The sequence below is a fragment of the Indicator indicator genome, chromosome 14 (genome assembly GCF_027791375.1).
Source record: "Indicator indicator isolate 239-I01 chromosome 14, UM_Iind_1.1, whole genome shotgun sequence".
Classification (NCBI taxonomy): Eukaryota; Metazoa; Chordata; class Aves; order Piciformes; family Indicatoridae; genus Indicator; species Indicator indicator.
The window spans coordinates 5263351-5286075 of record NC_072023.1 but is presented as its reverse complement, the minus strand read 5'-3'; the positions used below and the strand labels follow the sequence as shown (position 1 = coordinate 5286075).

General features: G+C 47.7%; 1 protein-coding gene across 1 annotated transcript; it reads right to left on the bottom strand.

Annotated features, from left to right (window-relative positions):
- Window positions 1-1836: 1836 nt before the first annotated feature.
- On the bottom strand, window positions 1837-22122 carry WDR91 (WD repeat domain 91). The gene is made up of 15 exons (XM_054386777.1): window positions 22000-22122; window positions 20005-20184; window positions 18101-18308; window positions 16734-16816; window positions 14637-14761; window positions 12497-12593; window positions 12048-12206; window positions 8889-9082; window positions 7919-8069; window positions 6612-6706; window positions 6159-6327; window positions 5270-5378; window positions 4095-4207; window positions 3009-3206; window positions 1837-2124 (listed from the first exon to the last, which is right to left on the bottom strand). Exons 1-15 carry the CDS (start codon window positions 22120-22122, stop codon window positions 1960-1962), a joined length of 2169 nt encoding a protein of 722 aa, XP_054242752.1. The 3' UTR covers window positions 1837-1959.
- Window positions 22123-22725: the final 603 nt, after the last annotated feature.

The following is a 22725-nucleotide window of genomic DNA, read 5'->3' as shown; positions in this document are numbered from 1 at the left end:
TTTGCAGGTTGGAGGCACTTCTGGAGAGAGCTTCTGCAGAGCTGACAGTGTACACAGGGACAAAGATGAATCCCAGCTGAGTTTCCACGAGGTGAAGAACAAGCAGGGTGCAGGCCATTAGGCTCTGGAGGAGCAAGGTGCAGCAGCACAGGTGAGACAGAGCTGGAGACAGCCACACCATGAGAGCTCAGGCAGGTGCCCAAGGTCTGTGCCTCAGTCGACCTTCTGATCCCATGGGCTGGAGCCCCTCAGAATCTGGGGTGGAGCTGGAGGCCCTCCAGCTCAACCTGCTGGTGGCTGTCTGTGCCACTGAGAGGTTATGGAGTCTGCATGCTTGGGAGATGCTGAGCTTGGGCATGGCTCTGTGTGACTTGCTGTGGCCGACCCTGCTGTGAGCGGAGGGAGGACGGATGAGGTGGACCAGAGGAGGCCATTTGCAGCCTGAGTAGTGCTGTGCTTCCAAGGCACAAACATCTCTCCTGCTCTAGACCTCGGGCTGCATGCCACTCCTTGCTCCTAGCACTAAGCATTGAGCCTTTTCCTGTGGAATCAGGCACTGTGAACAAAAACATGTGCTTAGCTTCAGCAAGCACAGTCACTTAGAAGAGACTGACCCAGAAATGAACCAGAGGGAATTCTGGTTTTAACTGAAACCAGGCACAAGGGAATGTAGTATGTTCACAGAAACAGGATGGATGGATGGAGGTCTGGATGGCTTGGACTGATCCCAGTGCCAGAAGCAGCTGGTGGAAAGACAAGGCACATTTTTGTCCATGCAGGAGCCTTTCTTGGCACCCTCCACATTTTGCAGCAAGAACTGAACAGAGCTCAGGAGTCAAGTGCATGGAAATGTTTTACTTTTATGGAAAAGACCCCAAACACCTTTTCCCCACAAGGAAAAAGGAAAAGTCTCAAAAGGGAAAGGCTCAGAATAAGAAGGCAAAAGAAAAGTATATTGAAAAAGACAAAGAAAAAAGAAAGATAAAGGCAAAAAAAAGTTAAAAAAGTAAAAAAAAAAAGGGAAAAGAAAAGGAAGAAGAGAAGAAAAAAAGCCCAAGTAAAATTAAGAAGAAAGAGAAAGACAACATAAAAGGAAAAAGAGAAAGCAAAAGAGAAAGTAAAAGAAAAAAGTGTAAGAGACAGGAAAAGAAAAAAGAGAACAAAAGAGACTACAAAGGAAAAAGAAAGTGAAAAAGACAAAGAGAAAGACTAAGTAAAATAAAAGAGAAAGCAAAGGTAAAAGAAAGAAAAAAAAGAATGGGGGGAAAAGACAAAAAAGAAAAAAAAACACAGGAAAAGAAGAAAGCTGCCAGAAGCAGCTGGTGGAAGCACAAGTCTCCATGCAGCAGACTTATTGGCACATCACTTCCCCAGCCACCTTTCACATTTTTCAGCAAGAACTGAACAGAGCACAGCCCTCAAGTGCAAGGAAATGTTTTATTTTTATCGGAAAGACTCCAAACACCTTTTCCCCAAGGGAAAGAGGCAGGGAAAGAGGCAGGGAAAGAGGCAGGGAAAGAGGCAGGGAAAGAGGCAGGGAAAGAGGCAGGGAAAGAGGCAGGGAAAGAGGCAGGGAAAGAGGCAGGGAAAGAGGCAGGGAAAGGCTCTACCCAAAGAATACTCTAGTTTTGCACTGCCTTTCCAGCCTGATCCATCTGATCACCATGCACTGTGGTGCCTCATGCATGCTTGCTCCAGCCTCAGGTGCCCTGAGCAGAAGCCCTGACACGATCCCAGCAGCCTTCTCTCCACGTGCTCCCCAAGGCTCCCTGGTGGAGGGAGGCCAGCTGCCACAATGGGTCAGTGGGAACTTACTTTCCAGTGCTGCCACTGCTCTGCTCCCATACTGGCATCCCATTAATGGCACAGTAGTTTGGCAAGTGTATTTAGCAAATCCAAAAAGCTGCAGTGAGAAGAAGGGCTGTGGGCTCTTGCTTTTTCCCCTCAGCACTGTCCATGTTAAGACTTTTGAGCCAGTAAAGTTGTTAATTTAATCTTCCCATCCATGGAGGCAGTGAGGCAGGTCCCACAGTCCATGGCTGTACTCCAGTCCACTGTAACAACAGGAGCTCGGTGTCCTCCCAGGGCAAGGCAGCTCTCCAGCACCTTGTCCTCACCGTTTAACTACAAGAGAGAAAGTTAACATTTCAAGGGGGCAAGTTTCTGGAGCAGAGGCAGAGCACCCACTGCTAGAAGCACCTGGGTGCAGTGCACCCAGGCCAAAGCCTGCCACACCCTCCATATCCCTATCAGCATACATAATGAAGCAGAATGTTGAGATCTTCACAACTTTGCTTCTGCACACATGGAGAAGCAAATTTGCAGTCTGCTGCCCTCAGCTGAGCTGCAGCAACTGAACAAGGCAGGTTAAGAGTATGGGCTGATGACCAGCAAATAAGCCTAAGCTATAGCTCCTGTTAGTGTGGCTGCTCCTGAATGCCCCAGCTGCAAAGTAAAAATTCCATCTAATCTGCCTGGCAGTGCTTTCCAGTGATGGGTATTGACCCAAGAGGAGGCAAGTGAGGGATATGCCACCAGCAACCTCTTGTTACTGTGGCACAGCCATTTGCATACTTGGAACTGTTCAGCCTTCTCCTTCATTGCAGCATACAATAGGAAGAGAGAATCAGGCTGAGGCTGACACAGCATCAGCAAGCACCCAAGGCAGGTTAAAGACAAGCACCAGGCACCAGCCACACGTTTTGCACTGCACTGACATGCATCGATACATTAAAAAAACATTAACCTTGAACTTCGTGCTGGACACTAAGCTGCAGGTAAGCTTTGAGAGGTAGCAGCATGCATACTCCAGCTACATGCAAGAGGGCCAACTGCTAACAGAGGGTTCAAACACTTGCTAAGCAGCAGGCACTGCTAAAATGCACACTGCATGAAACTGAGCATCAGCTTCCTCAGAGGGCAGCTGCTGCTTCACAATTTCCAGCGGCTGCTACTGCAGTCTTGTCACAAGAGCCTGTATGGAAGCATTAAGAGTACTTCAGACTTACCTTAAAAATGACTCCCCCAGTAGAAGAACATGTCACCATATAGTTGCCCTCAGAGTCAAAAGCAAAAAGCCTTCCTCTTGGGAACTGGACTTGCTTGTAGCCACTGTACCCAGACAGAACAAAAGGACCTGTGGCTTCGCTGGGGAGGTCGTACTCGGACACCTTCAAGCCACTTTTGTGAATGTTCCACTGAATAAACTGGAAGGACAAGAACATGACAAAACCCCCGGGTTAATAGGACTGGGAGGAAGGTGAAGTGACTCCTCACAAACAGAAGATGGCAATCTGACTCCTCTGAGTGCCTGTGTTTTCAAAACACAGGCTGCAAAGCCTCCAAGAGTGCCAACCTTCCACGAGCACTGCTGCCTATGTGTCTTTCCACATCACAGGCAGGATCTTGGTATTTTTACTGCTCTCCCCACCTGTGGGAAAGCCACCTGGCTTACTGCAAGCTGATTGAGTGGCTTCAGGGCCCAGGTCATTTACAATCAGCAGGTTTTTGTGTTAAATGGAGACCCCCAAAGCTGGCCTGCAAGAGAACTGAGGAAGCCTTGTATAGATAACATGGCCTTGTTCTGGCTGAAAATGATGAAGCAAGGCTAAAATAACACAAACACCTGTCCTGGTTTAGGTTGGGAGGGACCAGTTAGGACAGCCTGTGCAATCTGCTGATGATTATTTGATACCATGCTGGTCATGCCAGCTTCGTAACAGGAGGGAGGGCTGCAGCAAAGGATGTTGAGGGGTGGAGTTCAGCTCAGGGGGGGCTTTCTTCCAGTTTCTGGTTTGGGGTGTTTGTCTCTTTCACTTTGCTTGGATGCTGCCCTTTTCCACTTGCTGGTTTGTTTGCTGATTGTCTTCTGCTCTCTTGGCTTGTTTTGCTCATTCACAAGGTGTTGTACATTGTGTTGTTTTTCAATAAACTCTCCTTATCTCAATCCCACAGGGCTTTTGGTTTCTTATCTCTCTTGTCTGGAGATCACTCCCATCCATGGGAGTGAGTTTTGTTAGAACAGGCTGTCTAAACCAGGGCCACACCCACCTTCAAAGCAGATTTTCAGCAACACAAGGTCAGCCAGAGCTTACCTTGCCATCCCCACCTATGCTGTAGACTGTGTTCTCATCATAGCTGAACTCAACGGAGTAGACTTCCCCATCATGAGCCTTCCAGCTCATGGCACACTCGTGCTGCTGCATATCTGAGGAGAGAACCAGCACTGAACAGGTACTCACACAGAGCTGAAGGCCCTTTGTCTTCAGAAGGTCTCCATCCCAGCCCTCTAAACCAGCCTGGACAAGCCCAACCCAATCTCAGCACCCTCTGCTTACTCTCCAGTATGTGGGGCTTTTACACTGGCCACAAAAATCACTGCCTCTCAGTAAGTCACCTCTTCCTTCAGCTTTACAGGGCTGCTTACATGCTCTCTGCCAATTGCAGGCACTCTGCAACCAGGCCCCACAGCCACCTTTCTTCTTCTCCTCCTCTTGCTACCCAGTCCGTCCAAACAACTGCTGGCAGCTGTCTTCTCAGACCATCTGACTGCAGCCTCCACCTCCCTGTCCAGGCCAGAGGGAGATCCCTCATTCACAAAATAGGGAGGTCTAAACTGCCTCCCTCACAAGGACAGCCTGAAGAGGACAACATCATTTAGCTTGGTAAAGACCTTGAAGTCATCAGGTACAACCATTAACACCACCAAGTCCACCACTACAACCTGTCCCTGTCTACCACACTACACCTCTTCTAAGTATGTCCAGGGTTGGTGACTCAACCACCTCCCTGGGCAGCCTCTTCCAGTGCTTGGGAGCACATTCAGTGAAGGAACCCTTCCTAAATACCCCCCTCAAGCTTCCCCTAGTGCAATTGGAAGCCATTTCCCCTTGTCCTATCACTGCAACTTGCTTTAAGGTATAAGGACTCCCCTCAGACTCCTTCTCTCCTGACTAAACAGGCCCAGCTCCCTCAGCCATTCCTCACAGGACTTGTTCTCTAGCCCCACTGCCAGCTTCCTTGCCCTTCTCTGGACACACTCGAGTAACTCAATGTCTGTACTGCAGTGAGTGGTCCAAAATTCAACCCAGTATTCAAGCTGCAGCCTGGCTACTGCCACGTACAGGAGGGCAATCACTTCCCATGTCCTGCTGGCCACACCATTTCTGATACATGCCAGGATGCTACTGGACTTCTTGGCAACCCTGGCACGCTGCAGGCTCACATTCAGCTGGCTGGCAACAGTCCCCCAGGTGCTTTCCCACCCTACCGAAGAGACGAACAATGCCATCTGCAGCCCCCGTGACCAGCAGGTTGCCGTTGTGGTTGAAAGCTGTGCAGTTAACAGCAATGGGCTCAGGCTCCAGGGAGAACTGCAGCTGGAAAGGAAACTCTGCGTTAATGCTGAGAGCTGGGGGTGCTGAGGAGCTGATCTCCAGGGAGGGGAGGAAAGACATCACCCAGCAGCAAGAATTCCTCCAGTAGCAGCAGCTCTCATGGCTACAAACTCGAAAGCTGGCTGCTACTGTGACGCTAAATCAACAATTCACCTCAGCCAAGCCACAGCTTTCTTGGCTGCAAAAACACCTCCTGACAGGGCATTAGCTTGAGTATGTTGCTTTCTCCTCCATGACAGGGACAGCAATTCTTAAGGGCAAAGGTGAGGGATGGGATGAGGATTCCCTGACAGAATCTGACCTCTCTAATCTGAAGCAATGGAGAAGATGACATGAGATGAAAGCTCTGAAAGAAGCACTTCACCAGGGAGGATAAAGCAAATTCTTGACTACAGTTCAGCTGGAGAAAGCCTCAACAAAACATCCTTCAGTCCACTTAGGACATTCCCAGTCACAAACTGCACAGGCAGGACAGAAACAAGGCCATGCACTTATAAAAAAACCTCAACCAGAAATACCCCACCCACCCAAACCCAGCAGCTACTTAACTGTTCCTTTTTACCCTCATGGGATACAAGTGAAAGGAGGAACAAGAAGGGGATGGAAAAGAAATTCAGCATATCTTAGGAAGAGGGCTCCCACACCTTCACAAGATCACAGGGTGTTAGGGTTGGAAGGGACCTCCAGAGATCAAGGAGCCCAACTCCCACTGAAACAGAAGATACTCATTCTCAGAAAGAAGGAAATAAACCCAGCAAGTACCTGCTGCTTCATTGTTTTAGTGTCCCACAGTAGCAGTTTCCCAGGAACTTGGTTCATGCTTTTGCCACCAGAGCCTACTGCTGAAAAGTCCATGTGGGAGATGGGGCTCTGGGCTGCTGCAGAACAGACAAAGGAGGCACCACTTGGGCTGCAGGCAAGCGAGAGGATCCTGAAACACAGCAAACAGTCTCTCTCCAGCAGCTGCCTCAAGCACAACACTCAGCTATGAGCAATCCCATTAAGACCCTGCAAGACAGGGTGCACTGGAAAGGAGAGCAGGATTTTAAAGGTCTCATTGAACTCAGCAGTTTTACACTGCTCAGACAAGGACTGGCCTCTTGGATGAAGGCTAGATGGTCCTGCCGCTGCAGGAAAACAGCAGGAACATTGAGACTTGACCTACCTTTTCACAAACCCAGTATCTACATATAAAAATCAAGATTCCACAGTTACCTGGGCATGTCTTCATCAATGCTGATTTCACAGAGATTCTTCTTTGCTTCTGTGTCATAGAGACGAACCGTCCCGACCCCACTGCCAAGCAAGAGCTTGAAACCAGCAAGGAGAAAATGGAAGCAGTGTGAGTGAGGAATACAACAATGCTCTCCAACAACCACTAACACCATTTTATTAAACATCACTCCACTAGGGTAAAGCCTGTCCTTCTGTGCATGTGACACTGAGTAGGACTGCCCCAGAGCTAGGGATGTCAGGGTAAAAGCACTGCTTTCCACTGAGAAAAAGATCTGGTGGGCACCAAGGTGGAGTAAAAGCAACTGTCTAGAGTATGGCTCAATATTATAGGATGCAAAACATATGTAGAGTTTCACTATCTAGGGGAGCAAGGAAAGAGGAACACAGATTTAACAATCTAAGACAAAACCAAGCAGACACCACCTCCTCTCCTCCAGGGGGGAAATGAAATCATTCACAAGGGCTCACACACGCTTTAGCAGTGATGCCACAATCAAGAGTAAAACCATGGAGGGACATATTCTTAAAGAAAACCAAAAAAGCAAGCCAGATTCTTCTCACTTCAGCACCTGATTTACTGCTGAATCCCCATATGGTTCAGAAAGAAGAATCTATCAGCAAGCAGGAAACGAGCTCCACAAAGCAGAAGAAACCTCGGAACAACTGTGTGTAATTTAAGGCTCCTCTCTACTAACAGAGCTAGAGAAAAGCGCTACAGGAAACATTTAAACTGTTGTATTTAACCAAGCCTCGAGCCCCTTAAGCACACACCTACCCCCAGCTCATGAAGTACCAGTGTAAAAGTGGTCATGGAGCCCTTTTCACACCTGCGTAACTAGAACGCCAACACCACATCCCTGCTCTCTTTTTCCTCCCTCCGGCTCAGAGTGCAAGTAAAGCTCCACAGCTCCCTGCTGCAGGGTTCCCATGGGCTCTTGTGCCTCTGCCTGCCTTCACAAGTGGCTGCCTGCTCTGCCTGAAGAGGAGCACTTCTCTTAAAAGGAGCTACCTCTGTCCTCCAGCCTTGCCCACACTACAGCATGGGGACTTGTGTTTCAGGGCAACCACTGGTGAATTTCTTGCTCAATACCATGTACAGCACACTTTGCCACTCTTAGTTTTCCTTGGACCCTAGAGGCTTCAGCTGCCCATGTCCCACTAAAGTAGAAACTGTTGCCCTGATCTTATCTGCAATGTAGCTGTCTAGAAGACAATGTGCCACAGGCAGCAGTACAGCCCCAGACCATCTGCTGTGACTCTGAAGCCTCCACAGGCAGACTACTCACCAGCCTATCACGCTTGGTCGCCCATTCCAGAGACAGCAATGGAGATTTGGAAATGGATGAGGCCTTAGTTTGCATTATGGGGTTAAAAGACCAGACTTTGATGACCCCATCCACATCCAAACTGGCCACCCTCCGTCCAGAACAATCAACCCTAAGTGCAGAAGGAAACCAATTGGATACTTTTCTCCACAGAGTTCTGGGATGCAAGTAGATCACAGTATCACAGTACATTAGAGGTTGGAAGAGATCATCCAGTCCAATCCCCCTGCCAAAGCAGGGTAGTCCAAACAGGAATGCATCCAGGTGGGTTTTGAAAGTCTCCAGAGAAGGAGACTCCACAACCTCTCTAGGCAGCTTGTTCCAGTGCTCCAGCACCCTCACTGTAAAGAAGTTTCTCCTCATGTTGAGGTGAAATCTTCAATGTTCAAACCTGTACCTGGTGTTTCTTGTTTCATTAGTGCACACCCCCAAAAAAAGCCTGGCCCTCTCCACTTGACACCCACCCCTCAGATATTTATAGGCAATGATGAGATCTCCCCTCAGTCTTCTCAAGACTGAACAGCCCCAGGGCTCTCAGTCTCTCTTCACAGGGGAGATGTTCAAGTCCACTAATCATCCTCGTGGCTCTCTGCTGGCTTCTCTCCAGCAGGTCTCTGTCTCTCTTGAACTGGGGAGCCCAAAACTGGACATTAGATATCCTAAGCATCCTTCCTCCCCTGGCCACATGCTAATTCCTTCTGCAGGAATCAGAACTTCCTTGCACCACTTTCTCTTCAGTCCACAACTACTGGCACAATGAAGCTCACTGAGCTCCATGTGCAAAGCACAATGCCCTGAAGGGATACCATCCTGCTGTCCCAGGGAGTTTCTCTCTGGCTGCCACCTCCCACTCACAAGAATCTCTGCCCATTCTTACTGAACAAGCTGCAGGCTGTTTTCAGTCACACCAACTCTTCTGGCAGTCCTTTACCTGCAGTACATGATGGATGAATGGTGCTCCCCATAGTCCTCTTGGCTCAGGACAATGAAAGGCTGCTCCTGACGGACCCCCATGGCGTCAGTGCTGTTGGCAGCTGTTCTGGTTGTAGTCTCTGTTTGCTCAGTGGGCAGCTCTGAGCACAGCTCTGTCTCAGCTGTGCTAGCATCAGTTTTCTTCTCAGCATTCTGGCCCTGAAGGAAGAAATCCTATGTGAAATACAAGCTCCAGATCAAGCTCTTTAACCACCCCAGCCTGCTGGGAGGAAAGACCAAGAAGCTGGGTGGAAACAGAAGCATTGTCAGCTCAACACTCCCTCTGCCAGGGACCTTTCTAAGCACAAGCATAGAGTGTTGCAGAGCCTCTTATATCCCCTTCCACGTGCCCCCTCCATACACTTTGCTGTGAGAATTAAAGGAACCACAACATCTGTTTGCCTCAGCTGCTATCAGAGGCTCATTTTGATGCCATTATAGCATAAATTCAGAAGCAAATCAAGATTCTTGCATTCAGCAATAGAAACTAAGTCTGCATAATATGCAATTCAGTAAACCTGCACAAAATTCTTGTTGGATGATGAGCCCCAACGTAGATTGTCCTTGTCTGCCAAGGCTTTAACCTGTGTGCAGTGGGACAACCACTGCAGCCAAGGGACTGATGGCAACAGTAGGCTTGACACCAGTCAAAAAAGCTCAAAACCTGATTTGAGAGGGCAGACAGAACAAATGGGAGTTTTAACAGCTGAAGGTATCTGAATGAGACAAGATCTGCACTGCAGCACACAAGTGCTTGAAAGCAGCTTAGTCTTCCCTTGCCACCAGAAGCTGAACAAGAAACAGATGCAGTACACAAGTCAGTAAAACACCTGCAAGCATTCCTTTGCTCAACCATCCTCTGGAGATGAGATGCCCCAAAATGGTCCTAGCATTGATGGCTTTGACTCCCTGCTCCCTAAGAGATCCTTGACTTATAGTAGAGTCACATCTTGAGCAATGGGTCACTGCACACTCACACAGGCTGAAATCATAAAAACGGGAAAGATTAGGAAATAAAGTCAAGAATGCCTCTCTCTGTGTTCGTGTGGGGAGGCAACAGCCAATAAATAGCACTCGTGAAGGAAAGTGTCACCTTTCAGTTTCCTTTCTGCTCACATGTTGAGAATAGAAAGCTGAATAGCATCAGCAGCTCTGGGGCAAAGGACCTTGGAGTCCTGGTGGACAACAGGACGACCACAAGCCAGCAGTGTGCCCTGGTCACCAGCAAGGCCAATGACATCCTGGGGTGTATTAGAAGGGGTGTGGCTACTACATCCAGAGAAGTTCTCCTCCCCCTCTACTCTGCTCTGGTGAAGCCTTCTCTGGAATATTAAGTCCACTTCTGGGCCCCTCAGTACAAGAAAGAGCTCGGGGAAATTGCCTGGAAGGCTCCGATACAGAGCCACAAAGATGATGAAGTGGAAACCTCTCCCTTCCGAGGAAAGGCTGAGGGAGCTGGGGCTCTTTAGCTTGGAGGAGACTGAGGGGTGACCTCATGAATGTCGATGAAAGATGTGAAGGGCAGTGTCAGGAGGAGAGAGCCAGGCTCTTCTCAGATTCCCAATGATAGGACAAGGGGCAATGGGTGCAAGCTGGAGCAGAGGAGGTTGCATATTACCATACTGAAAAACTTTCACTGTGAGGCCTTGGAATTAGGCTACCAAGAGAGGTTGTGGTCTCCTTTTCTGCAGACATTCAATACCCACCTGGAAGAGTTCTTGTGTGTCCTACTCTAGGTGATCCTGTTCTGGCAGGGGGGTTGGACTGGATGATCTTTCAAGGTCCCTTCCAGCCCCTAACACTCTGTGATTCTGTGATCAGTTTCCCCCAGGCCAGGAAAACACTGCCTTAGCCTGAAACACCACAGGAGAGTCAAAGGCTACTTATTAGGAAACTGGGCTTTGCGATTTCCTGACCGATATTTAAACACAATGTTTTAGATAAGCCACAAAGAAGAAGTTCTCTCATAGCCCTGAATGCTCAGTGGTGGAGTAACAACTCTCCAAGGCAGTGTTCCCACACATACTGGCCAACAGGTAAGTGCCTCAGCACTGTCTCTCCCCCAGGGCAGTGTCTCACACAGCCAAAATAAACACAGCTGAGACGCTGTCATCATTTCTCCTGTGTTCTGTCTCCTCTGACCACATGGCTGCTGAAAGTCAGACAACACACAGGTGAACAGAAGCAGTCTGCTTAACAAACAGGTAAAATTCAGGAGTTTTATTATTTCATTAGATTAGCAAGCAGGGCACAGCCCCTGGCAAAGCTGAAACATACAGTGCAAAAAAAAAAAAAAACAAAAAAAACCCCACACAACCAAAAAACCCCCCAAAAACTTCAAGAAGCAAACATTGCTAGAAGGATATTTCCAGCCCTCTCCAGGAAAACTTTCTACTGATTTTTATCTGTCCCACATGGAGCCAGCACATACCAGCACAAGAACCCATAGGAAAAAATTTGCTTGGGCAGGATGGGTGCCCACGACCACTAAGGAATGGGGATTGTAACAAAGTATTTGAACATAATCATTAAGGAGGCTGAGGGGAGACCTCATGGCAACCTAAAAGGAGGTTGCAGTGAGGTGGGGGTCAGTTCCTTCTCTCTAGGTGATGGGATGAGAGGAAATGGCCTGAAATTGTGCCAAGGGAGGTTTAGAAGGAATTGTTTCCTAATATCTAACCTAAAGAGCAGTCAGGCATTGGAATAGGTTGCCCAGGGAGATGGTGGAGTCACCATCCCTGGAGGTGTCCAGGAATCATGTGGACAAGGCACTTTGAGACATGATTTAATGGCCATGGTGGTGTTCAGGTGATGGCTGGACTCAATCTTTTCCAACCAGAACAATTCTGTGAATGAAACATACCCTCCCCCCAGGACCAGGCTGGTGACAAGACCACCATGACAAAGGATAACTCTTCTCCCATCTGAAATGCCAATACTGACTCCCTTCCAGGGACACAGAAATACACCAAGTATGGAAGGAGCTGATTAACTACAGAGATTAACCTTTGATACAGTTAGATCTGAGCAGCAATTCAGAATCTTCACAGGGCACTTGCACAACTAACTACAAAACCAGCAGCCCTCAGCTTGCCAGCCTTGCAGTGTTGCCTGGTACCTGGGAGGTCCCTTTCGACAGCAGCTCCTTCCTTTCCTTCCCATGCTCTTGCAAGCGCTTCTGCCGCTGCTGCAGGAAGCTGGACTCGCCTGCTCCTAGCCCACTGTAATGGCTCTTCCCATCCTTACAGCTCACTGCTCCTTCTTTTCCTTTGGCACTCTGGAAGGCAGAGGAATGGTTTGGCTAAGTTACACTGTGCTAGGCTGCAGAACCAAGTGCAAAAGAGGAAGAAAAGAAACCAAGCAGCTGCAAGCACCAGACAACAGAAGCTGTCCTCGTGCTGCATTCTGGCCCAGCAGACACTTGGCAAGGAGGGAAAGGGATTTTGGTTTTTTGGGGTTTTTTGTTTTGTTTTTTTTCAGGTGGAAGCAAAAACTTGGAGCAGTGATGTGCTGCAAGCTAACTCCTGGGATACTGAGCACCTTTCAAGGAACAGAGTTAAGAGTTACCTGGTGGTTTGTTGGTTCTTTCTTCCCTAGCAGCATACTGCCAGTCTGAGTTGGAGAAGCCCCACTTGGATGGGCTGGTCTGGCAGGGCCCTTTTTACTTTGTAAGAGAAAAGAAGACAGAAAGCCTCCCCGGGACTGAAGAGAATGTGCAGCACTCCTCTGGCTGCAGGTCATATCACTGATTAAGAAAACAAAGCAAGCAAAAAAAAAACACCAAACAGAATATGAATGTGTAGCCAGACAACCTCATCAAAGACCACCTAAGAAAGTGCCAGCTGTTTGAACCTCTGGAGGGCAGATAGTCCTTCCCAAGCTGATGGGCCACAATGCATGAAAAAACTCCTTTAAAACACCCTTTTAGTGCCTGGAACACATCATTCTAATTGCTGTATATATAATTACTGTAACCAAAGCTCACTTGTCAGAAATGCCACTGTCTCAGTGGGCTCAACTGTTGCAGAATTGCCTAGTGGGGCCACCTAAAATTCCTTCCACTCAGTTTAGAAAGACCCTAAGGGAAAGGCAGGGGAATCCAGATTTCCAAAGAACCCATTCAGATGGGACTCCCAATTCAAAGCATAAAACAAACCTACTTTGAGAGGCATTTAGTATTCAGTGTTTCAGGGAACACTCTTTGACATTCAGCAGTTTTAAAGCACAGGCCCTCCATATACCACAAACTGGACCCAAAGGAAAATAAGCTTAGGTCCACTCCTATGACTACATATACCTCCTTTCTCAGCCCACAGTGCCAAGAGCAGCTGCTGCTTCCCAAAACATAACTGTCTGGTCTCACTCTGCTACAGCTTCCTCTGAGGGAAAAGCAGCACCAAGGGGAGAGTGAATACAATAATATTTACTGTGTCTATCCCCTGCTCTAACAAAGCTGGGCCTTGGGTTGAGCAGAGACACAGAAAAAGCAGGCAGAACTGGCTCTCAGAGAAAGAGACAAGTTGCATGTACAAGAAATGCCACTTCCAAGGCAAGTCCTTCCAATACAAATGGACAAAAATGAGTATGGGAACATGTTATCCCAATCCTTCATGTCACTCTCCCCAGTGTGTGCAGATGAGCATCAGGGCTTTCCACACAGAATGGTTAAAGCAAAACCAAGTCTCAAATTAAATTCTGTAGCCCATCCTGTGCAGAGCAGTTGTTAGGAGAAACTTAAGTGTCTGGTGAGCTATTTAATCAGACAACTTTTAGACTAAACCCAAGACTTTGTATGTGGTCTGTGTGACAACTGCTATTTGCCACTGTCAGCAGGATAATTTCATAATCCTACTCCTGTCTCAACAGAAGTGAAAGAAGCACATGAGAAAGTCAAAGCCTCAGCAGTGTTACCTTGCAGCTAAGCTACATCTCCTTGCAGGTTCTTTTAAACAAAACAAGCTAAAATTAAAATAAAAAATACTAACTCTCAATACCACAATGAGTTCAAACACACAGACTTGCTTTGCATGACTGTGTACTGGGGGAAAAAGAAGAGTTTAAATAACAATTAAACAAGCTGTATCACTGTGTATGATGCCCGATTTCCACAGACAGGCATACAAGAGACATAGCCATAAAAGCACATTTTAACTGCAGCAAGTTTATGGGGAATTCTGTGCCTAACTGAGCCTCACAGGAGATAAAAATTCATTTTCCTTTGATACTGTAAAAGCAAGAAAGCATCTCTGCTTTAACAATGGCCTCTTTGGGTCACACAACAGTGTCTACAAAACAACACAGGGCACTTACCTACTGTACTGCAGCTACTAAAGCAAACTGAAGCTGAGACAATCCACTTCATTTGATCAATTCTGCAGAGTATTGCACTGCTACCAGTGCCCTGCCTGCCCAGAACACCTTGGTGTAATGCTGAGAGCAAAGAAGAATCACTTCCATACATTCTTAGACTCTCATTGATTGGCAAGAATCTCTTTCCTGAATGGCAGGAGAGATGCCCATCACTAATTCTTCCATTAAACCCACTCAGGTCAACAGAATTTCTGCCTGGATGTCATGCTGCATTGATTCCCAAGGCAGGGAACAAGGAAATAACCCTCAGGAACCTCCTGACCCTAAAAAAAAAAAAAAAAAAGGCAAAAAAAAAGCACTAGATCCTGGCCCCAGTTCCTTCTCTGCAGGCACTTACAGCTCAGAGTCCCCTAGTCGATCCATGTTGGCCACATAAGCTGGCAACTTGTGATGCATGACTGCTTGTTCCATCTCCAGTTCCTCTTTCTTCATGCGGGAGGATTCGGCCTGCAAAGCAAACAGCTACAACAAGAGAAGAGGGCCAAGTAAACAGAAGGTCACTGAGATGCACCTCCTGCCCCCTTGCTGAAGTTGTTTACTTCTTTATTTCAACAGTCCAAGCAGGGTGGGGAGGGAAGAAAGCTCCTTGGAGTGGCTGAGCACATTAGTCCCGAGCAGTCAAAACAATCAGTGCTTTAGACAGACAGGAAACTGGAGCCTACTTAAAACCCTTCACTCCTCTCCTTGGACTGTTGCTGTAGGGACATTAATGATGCTGGGAAAGGAAAGCTGGTCAGAGCAGAGCTCAGCAGCCTCTCCATCCAGGCAGTTTAAGGTCAGGGCAATGCATGTGACTGGCAGTAGTGATATATGGGCACTGAGCCTAAAAGGTAATCTTCCTCCCACAGCCAAGGGTTTGGTGAAGCTGGCAGGGTACAATGAGGGCAATGGCATCAGGTCACCCTGAAATCCAGCTACACACCCTGCTCAGCTCCCTCCCAAGCATGACAGTGATATTTATCTCCACATTGTAGAAAACAAGACATTTTTCTTTCTCCCTCTTAGCAGAGAGGAACCTCAGGGTACAGCTTTCTGTGATGGATGTGGTTTGTGCCTGTGACTCTTCACATGGAGAGTTCCTCAAGCTTTTCTCTCACAAGAAGAAAAAGGAGCTTGAGAAATCCAGCTTGCTATTCCTGTACTTGCACTGGTTCAACAGTGAAATCACAACTACTACTGAATTTCAACTGTCATCAAATTCAATATTTATTTAAACCATTGTTTTATTAAATATGTATTCTATATGGAGCTGCTTCCTTTTCTGACCTGAGCAGTTCTCCAAAAAGGGAAGTCTAGTTTTACCTCTCCTATTTGCCCCAGAAAGAGCTCTATTTGAAAACACAATTTAACCTGCTGCCTCTCTCACCAACCACCTTTGCATAACCTTCTTGTCAAAGTCTGCCTGATCCACCAACTCCATACAGCACACAGCAACAAATCTCACTTTTCTTCTGAAATTATTCTATTTTACTTCAACATTTTTCGGACAAATGAACAGCATTGATCAGCTATTAAAGCAGCTGAAACAGGAAGCACAACAAACAACATGTTTCATAATGCAGAAGATAAAACCCAAAAACTTATTTTGCTGAAGTATATAGATGGCTTCTATTTGGTATGTTTGAGGAAGTGAAACTCAAGTGCTGCTTACACTTGCTTACATGAATAAGGCTTCCCACTTGTACATTATCATCCACATGTGATCTGTAGTTTAGGAAGTTCTTAAGCTGTTGATTTCCTAAATCACTCCGATAGGAACTTATACTGGGAAAGGACTGACCATGTTATATATTCTTACCCCCCTCTCTCTCAGCATCTGCTGATGATACTGTCAAAAACAAGACATGGAGATGGGTGATGTTTTGTCAAAACTGTTTAGCTTTTCTTATGGTTTACAGCTAGGAAACAGACATTCACATTTCCATTAGAAGATCTAAACAGCTTTAAATGCACTTCAACCATGGTGAAGTGGCTATTTCACAAGTAAAGGTTTCTGCCTCTTTGCCAGCAGCTATTGCCCATTTCCATTGTTCCATCAGCTAAAATCTGGAAGTGACTGACAACTACTCACAAGTTTCCACGCAAAGTCAGCCATGCTAGTTTGACCTTGCCTTGACTTCCCAGGGTAGCAGGAACAGTTTGCACAGTGTGCAGCCCCCTGGCAGACAGCACAATGAGCAGGACAGTCACCTCCAGCAGTGGGAACTGTAATACCCTCAACAGACATTTTACAATACAATCACAACCCTAAGTTTACTGGAGGCATTTGAAAAGACAAACCACAGTAACAAAGGACTTCTGGTAGAATTTGGCCTTGGAATTACTGCACTGAACTGAACAGCCACAACTTTCTTGAATGGATGGAACCAATTTTACAAACCAAAAGCTTACAGCCTCATCCAGTCAGCAAGTAAGGAGTGAATTCAGGTCTGACCTTATGCCGCAACGATTCATTTTCTTCTTGTATGAGGCTGCTCCTGAGACACTCAGCTTCAAAGTTCAAGATGACTGGAACTGGTGAGGAACATTAAAGAAAACCAAAGCAAGAATTTGTGTGCACCTGGATTAATCCTAACAGCCAGCACTCCATAGTGGCCATTTGCCTGTGAAACAGCAAGGCTTGTCCATGCTACCAGCAAGAGGTATGTGTGAGACCTGAAGACTACTAACAACTTAGCTACCTAAGCCAACTTTGCACTTCACTATTGCACAAACTATTTCATGTAGGCTATGCAAGGATCTTTAGGTTCTTCCTTTTAGCACTCTTGTCAAAAGGACAAGAGATGTTACTACATTAGTGCACACCAAGGAAACAGTTCAAGGTCAGCTGTAGTCCAGCTGCAGTGTAAAGCTGCCCAGCAGCAAACAAACAAGGTCAGAACTCTACAGTGTGGGACAAAAGCTGCTACTTCTGCTAGTGCTGAATGGCCCTGTTACAGTGAGCAATGCTGGGAACCTGTGTACCCAGAGAAGAGTCTGTTATGGACTGTGACCCAAGGTTGAATGCCTGTTTTGTACTATGCCAAGCAAAGAGAAAAAACACTTCAGAACAAGACATGCACAAGATTTCTGGTCACTAGCATAGAATGGCTTAGGTTGGAAGGGACCTTAAGAGATCATCTACTCCAACTTCACTGGCACAGGCAGGGACACGTCTCAACTGACTTGGCTGCTCCCTGGCCTTGAACGCTCCAGGGAGGAGGCATCCACAACCTCTCTGGGCAGTTTCACCACCTTCATACTGAAAAACTTCTTATGGTGATGCAGTCTAACCCTACTCTCCCTAAGCTTAAAACCATTCCCCCTCGTCCTGTCGCTAGACACCCTTATGAAAAGTCCCTCTGCAGCCCTCCAGTAGGATCCCTTCAGGTACTGGAAGGCAGCTATAACATCACCCCAGAGTCTTCTCTTCAGGCTGCACAACCCCAGCTCCCTCAGGCTATCCTCATAGCAGAGACGGTCCAGCCCTTGGATCATCTTTGTGGCCCTGCTCTGGACTCGCTCCAACAGCTCTGTGTCCTTCTTATGATGGGGACAGCAGGACTGGACGAGGTGGAGGAGTTCAGCATTATCAACAAACACAACTGTTTGTGCCCAGGGAATGTAACATATCATCAGATAATTGAACAGTAACTATTCCATCATCCTCTGGCAAGCACCAGCTTCCTATTAAGCCTTGGCTCTAAACAATCACCTGAAAGCAGCAAGTTCTACACTACTATATTCTTGGCACCACTGTTAACAATGAGCACAACACCAGGGCAAGGGAGATGTAATTTTTACTTGCCAAGAAAAGGATATGCATGCACTGGAATAAGACGCTCAGGAAGTTGTGCAGAGACACCATAAATGTGTCTGCCCACTGGCGTGAGAAATAGGTGGCAAAGGTGGGGTTGGAGTCTGGGGCAGGGAGGAAGGGCAGGACAAACCAATCCTTCCACTCCACCTGGTTCTGGAGCTCGGAGGCCTGCTTGAGGAAAAACTCTTGTGCCTTGTCATTGCGGCCAGTCTGAAAGACAGCAAGAAGAGCAGGGCTCATGCCTCCCATTAATGCTACCAAATGAGGTCTAGGACTGTTTCCTCTCTGTTATGGACACACAAACAACTACTTTCCACCCAACAGAGCAAGTGGTTAGAGTTAACAGAATCTTCAAGGGGAAAAAAAGGAATCTCAAACATCCTAGAAGAAGGTCACAAATACACTTATCTGACCTCCTTTCTAGTCACCACAGTCTTGTTTGAAGGCTGAGGCAAAGTGAACTTAACCACTCACACCAATTTCCAGCTAGACCACGTGAGTATCTGTACACAGGACCCAAGTATACTTCAAATTACTTGAGTCTACAGCAGATACAGCCTGAAAAGGTTTCCATCTAATACATTATTAAGATAGGCCATTCAGACTTCAGGGTAAGCACAGGGTAAAACAAAACATGAAAAAAAAAACCAAAACCAACCCAACCCATTTCCAGAAATATGTATTAGATTTTTTTAACTCTTCCACCAACACCCATCATTGAAGATTTCCAGTCAGGGAACAGAATCAAGGAGGAAACACTGCTTCTAAATGGTAAAAAAATCAAACATGAATTCCTGACAGGTGTTTGTATATTCTGTTTGCAATACATTCCATCGATTTTCCTAGGATTTCAGTAAGATAATCTTTACTCCATATTACTTCAAAGCAAACAAACACCATTCAGTCATTTCCTCTCCACAATACACTCCTGAACAGCTTTGAAGTCCACTTCTCCCCTCTCTTATAAACCGAAATTCAACTCCAAGTCATCCTTTTTTTTTTTTCTTCTTCTGGACCCTCCAGGTCCCTTCGTGCTTCAATAACTGATGCCTGGACCAAGGCTGAGTCTTGCCAGCAGGTCAGAGTGGAAGGAATACAGACAATCCTGCCCACTGATCCCCAGCACTGCAGTAAGGCCCTTCCCTGCACTGCTACCCACAGTCATTTCTCACTCTGCATCAGAGCAGTTTACTACTCCTACATGCAGGTGCTTGGGGCTTTTTTCTGCTTCTTCAATTTATGAAGGCTGGGTTGAGTGCTTTTCTTATCCTTCTCTGTTCTCATGACAATGCTCCACAAGGAGGTGCTTACAACCCTTGTGATCTCACCTAGCACCGAAGCTAACTGAGCAGGACTGAATTGCAGAATGATTTGGGTTGGAAGGGACTTTAAAGATCATCTAGTTCCAGGCCCCTCACCATGGGCAGGGACACTTTCCACTAGACCAGGCTGCTCAAGGTCTTATCCAACCTGGCCTTGAACACTTCCAGGGAGGGGCCCATCCACAACCTCTCTGGGCAGCCTGTTTCAGTGTCTCCTCACTCCTACTGTAACAAATTTCTTTATTAAATCTTCATTAGATTTATTAAATCCTTATTAAATTTCTTCATTAAATCTAAATAGAAAATTTTCTTTAAATCTGGTTTAAATCTACCCTTCTCAAGCTTCCTGTCAGAGGGGGACCTGCCTTCAGGTTTGCATGCCTTGCTCCCAGCTCACCACATCTCTCTCTCCCCTGAGCTTCCCCATCCTGCTTGCCATGTGAGTCTGCATCAAACTCCTTACTGCACTCATGACACAGGAATTGCTTTTTCTCTTACCCACCAAGCCTGCCAGTGGCTCTCATGGCCCTGTTTCAGAGAGTAGGATCTTTTAACAACAGAAGGCTAAACAAATGAAGCACTACCTGAACAGTATGGACGAGGTAGTACCGGAACAAGCTGGTTTTGAGCTTGTTCACTGTCGGCCGGTACACATCTTCCAAACGGCTGAAAAGACGTCGGTCCAGGTAGCTCCAGTAATCCCTCAGGGCTACCAGATCATAGCTCTGAACAAACTGTTGCAGCTGGTCCACTATCTTATCCACCTAGGGGGCAAAACAGGAGACGTTCTGTAACTTAATGTTGAGAAGCTTTAAGTTGAGAAGTACAAATAATGCAAACTTAATTGCTGAGAAGTGCAAATACCACCACGATCCAGCACTCATCCGTTAGCTGTTTTCTTAACCTTGGAAACACTTTGCATTTTATATTAGCATTTTTCTGCTCTGCAGTGCTTTTCAAATAATTAAAAAAAAAAAAACCAAAAAAAAACAAAACCAAAATGAAAACAACCAAAGCAAAACATGAAAGAACATAGCCAAAGAGATTTTTTGCCTACAAGTTCACATTTTGCTAAAAGCAGTGGAGTTCGTTTTTTTGGGGTTTTGGGTTTTTTTTGTGTTTTGGGGTTTTTTTTGTGTTTTTTTTTTTTTGCAAGACAGCAAAACCTTTCATTTTTAAAAGAAGTCAGTTGATAATGAGAAACAGGAATAATCTGCTTAAATGTTGACAACTCAAGTGCAGCATCAGGAAATCGTAGTATTTTTAGACTAAAAGGGAAAAAAAAATGGGTTTAGTCAGCAGAAAGAGGAAGAAAAATCTGTGTCACTGCAATCTTTTAAGTGCCTTTCTCTTTAATAACTTTACCTGCCAACAAGGTAGGCAGAAAAGTTTGCAGTTGAGGTTTGTTTCGGAGACAATTATTTCTGCAATCTGAATAATGCAGAATGATGGCATGGAAAAAACAATTCTTTCAGTAAATTCTGATGGCAACAACAGGCAACAGAGAAAAAAAAAAAAACCACGAACTGCACCCTATACAAAATGCAACTAACAACGTTGTTTAAATGTGATTTGCTCTCCCATCATCAGTTAACATCTTAAGACATCACCCATCCTCTATCTCTGCGGCTTCCTAAAGGAAACTGAAGTCTGTGACCCCAGCAGCTTCCTCTTGGACAATGTAATTCCAATTAAGTCAACTGTTTGCCATCCTCTACACATTAATTGCTGATGTTTGAAAAATAAAAGCAACATGTTTATGAATGACAAAGCTGCTTAAAGAAAGATCTGCCCGCTCAAAACACTACATTCAGCGCCCAGGATTGCTGCTCAAACACGAAGCTCGCACAAAGGCCTGAAACTATTATTTTCAAGGCTAGCAAACTCTGCCAAATTTCCACGCACCTAGCTGGTGCTTAAAACACAAAGGAGCGGAGGTGTAAAGCCGCGAGAAAATGTTCTCATGAACGAGAAAGCATCCAGACAAAGGGCTGTCCTGCCGCTGCCCTCTTCTACACCCGCGTTCTCCACTCCTCTCGGCACGACAGGAATCCTCCGGTGGTTCACACGTCGGATGCAGGGTCCATAGGCAGCGCTTTTGACGGGCTGCACGGACCGGCAGCGCGGCCGGCTGGCAACCGCGGCCCTTGACTGGGCAACCAAAGCAGGGGACGGCTCCTGTCGCCCACCGCCGCTGCCCAGTGCTAACACCGCTTCGGAGCTAAGCACGAAAGCTTTTAATCGGCTCAACCTGGCACCCCCGACAGGAGGCTGCGCGTACATCAACGGCGGCAGGGCCAGGCGGCGGCCCTCATCCCCGAGATGCTGCCCGGTCTCGCCTGCGCGGCCAGCCGGGCCCCGGCGCCCAACCCAGCTTGGGGGCGAGAGGGGTGGCCGCCCCCGAGGACAGCTGCTTCCGCGGGGAAGCGAGGGGCGCCCAGAGCTGCCCCGCTGCCGCTCGGCCCGCTCCGGGAGCAGTGCGCGGAGGGGCGCCCGCGGCCTGCCCGGGGACCGCGTATTCCTCAGGGGGCACCCGCGCCTAGCGCCCCGCCAGGAAGGGGGACGCGGTCGCCGCTCACCCGGAAGCCTTTCTCTCGGTCCGCCTTGATCTCCGCATCCAGCTGCTTCAGGGCGGCGGTGAAGCCGCGGAAGAGAAGATACTCCCGCACCAGCTCGTCCGTCCGCTCCGCTGCCGCCGCCATGGAAGCCCCCGCGGCGCCAGTGGCTCCGCCCGCCCAAGAGCGGCGCGGGGGCAGTCCAGACCCAAGCGAAGTGGCCCGGCCCCGAGCCACACGAACTACAGCTCCCAGCGTGCCTTGCCCTCTCTGTCTAACTCAAGGCACACCGGGACTGGTAGTCCCCTCCGTGACACATGCGCACCTTCGGTGCGTGCCTGCCTGTCTTCCTTGTCTACTGGTGCCTACTGCCCGCGTTTTTTCTGTTTAATTATTGGCGGCCGCCAGGCGCCAATTGTCTTCTGATTGGCTCCCCTCCACGTGCGGCTCGTGTTGCTGGGCGCCGGCGGGCAGGCACGCGGCAGCCATAGGAGAAGGCCGGCAGGGGTGGGGCGGGAAGGGACCTCTCGGGCCGGATCGGACCGGACCAGACCCGACCCGACCAAACCCAATGCAGTGCGGTGTGGGATTGGTTGATCCATATTTGGGAGCGTCTTCGTTGCGCCTCTAACGGCTTCCCTGGGCCGCTGCTTCCCTTCCCGGCTGCCGAAGAAACAGCAGGGGCAGGCGTTCTTATCTCTAGGGCGTGCTTGCGATCGGTAAAGGGCAGGGGACACCGGTCCGGTTGCT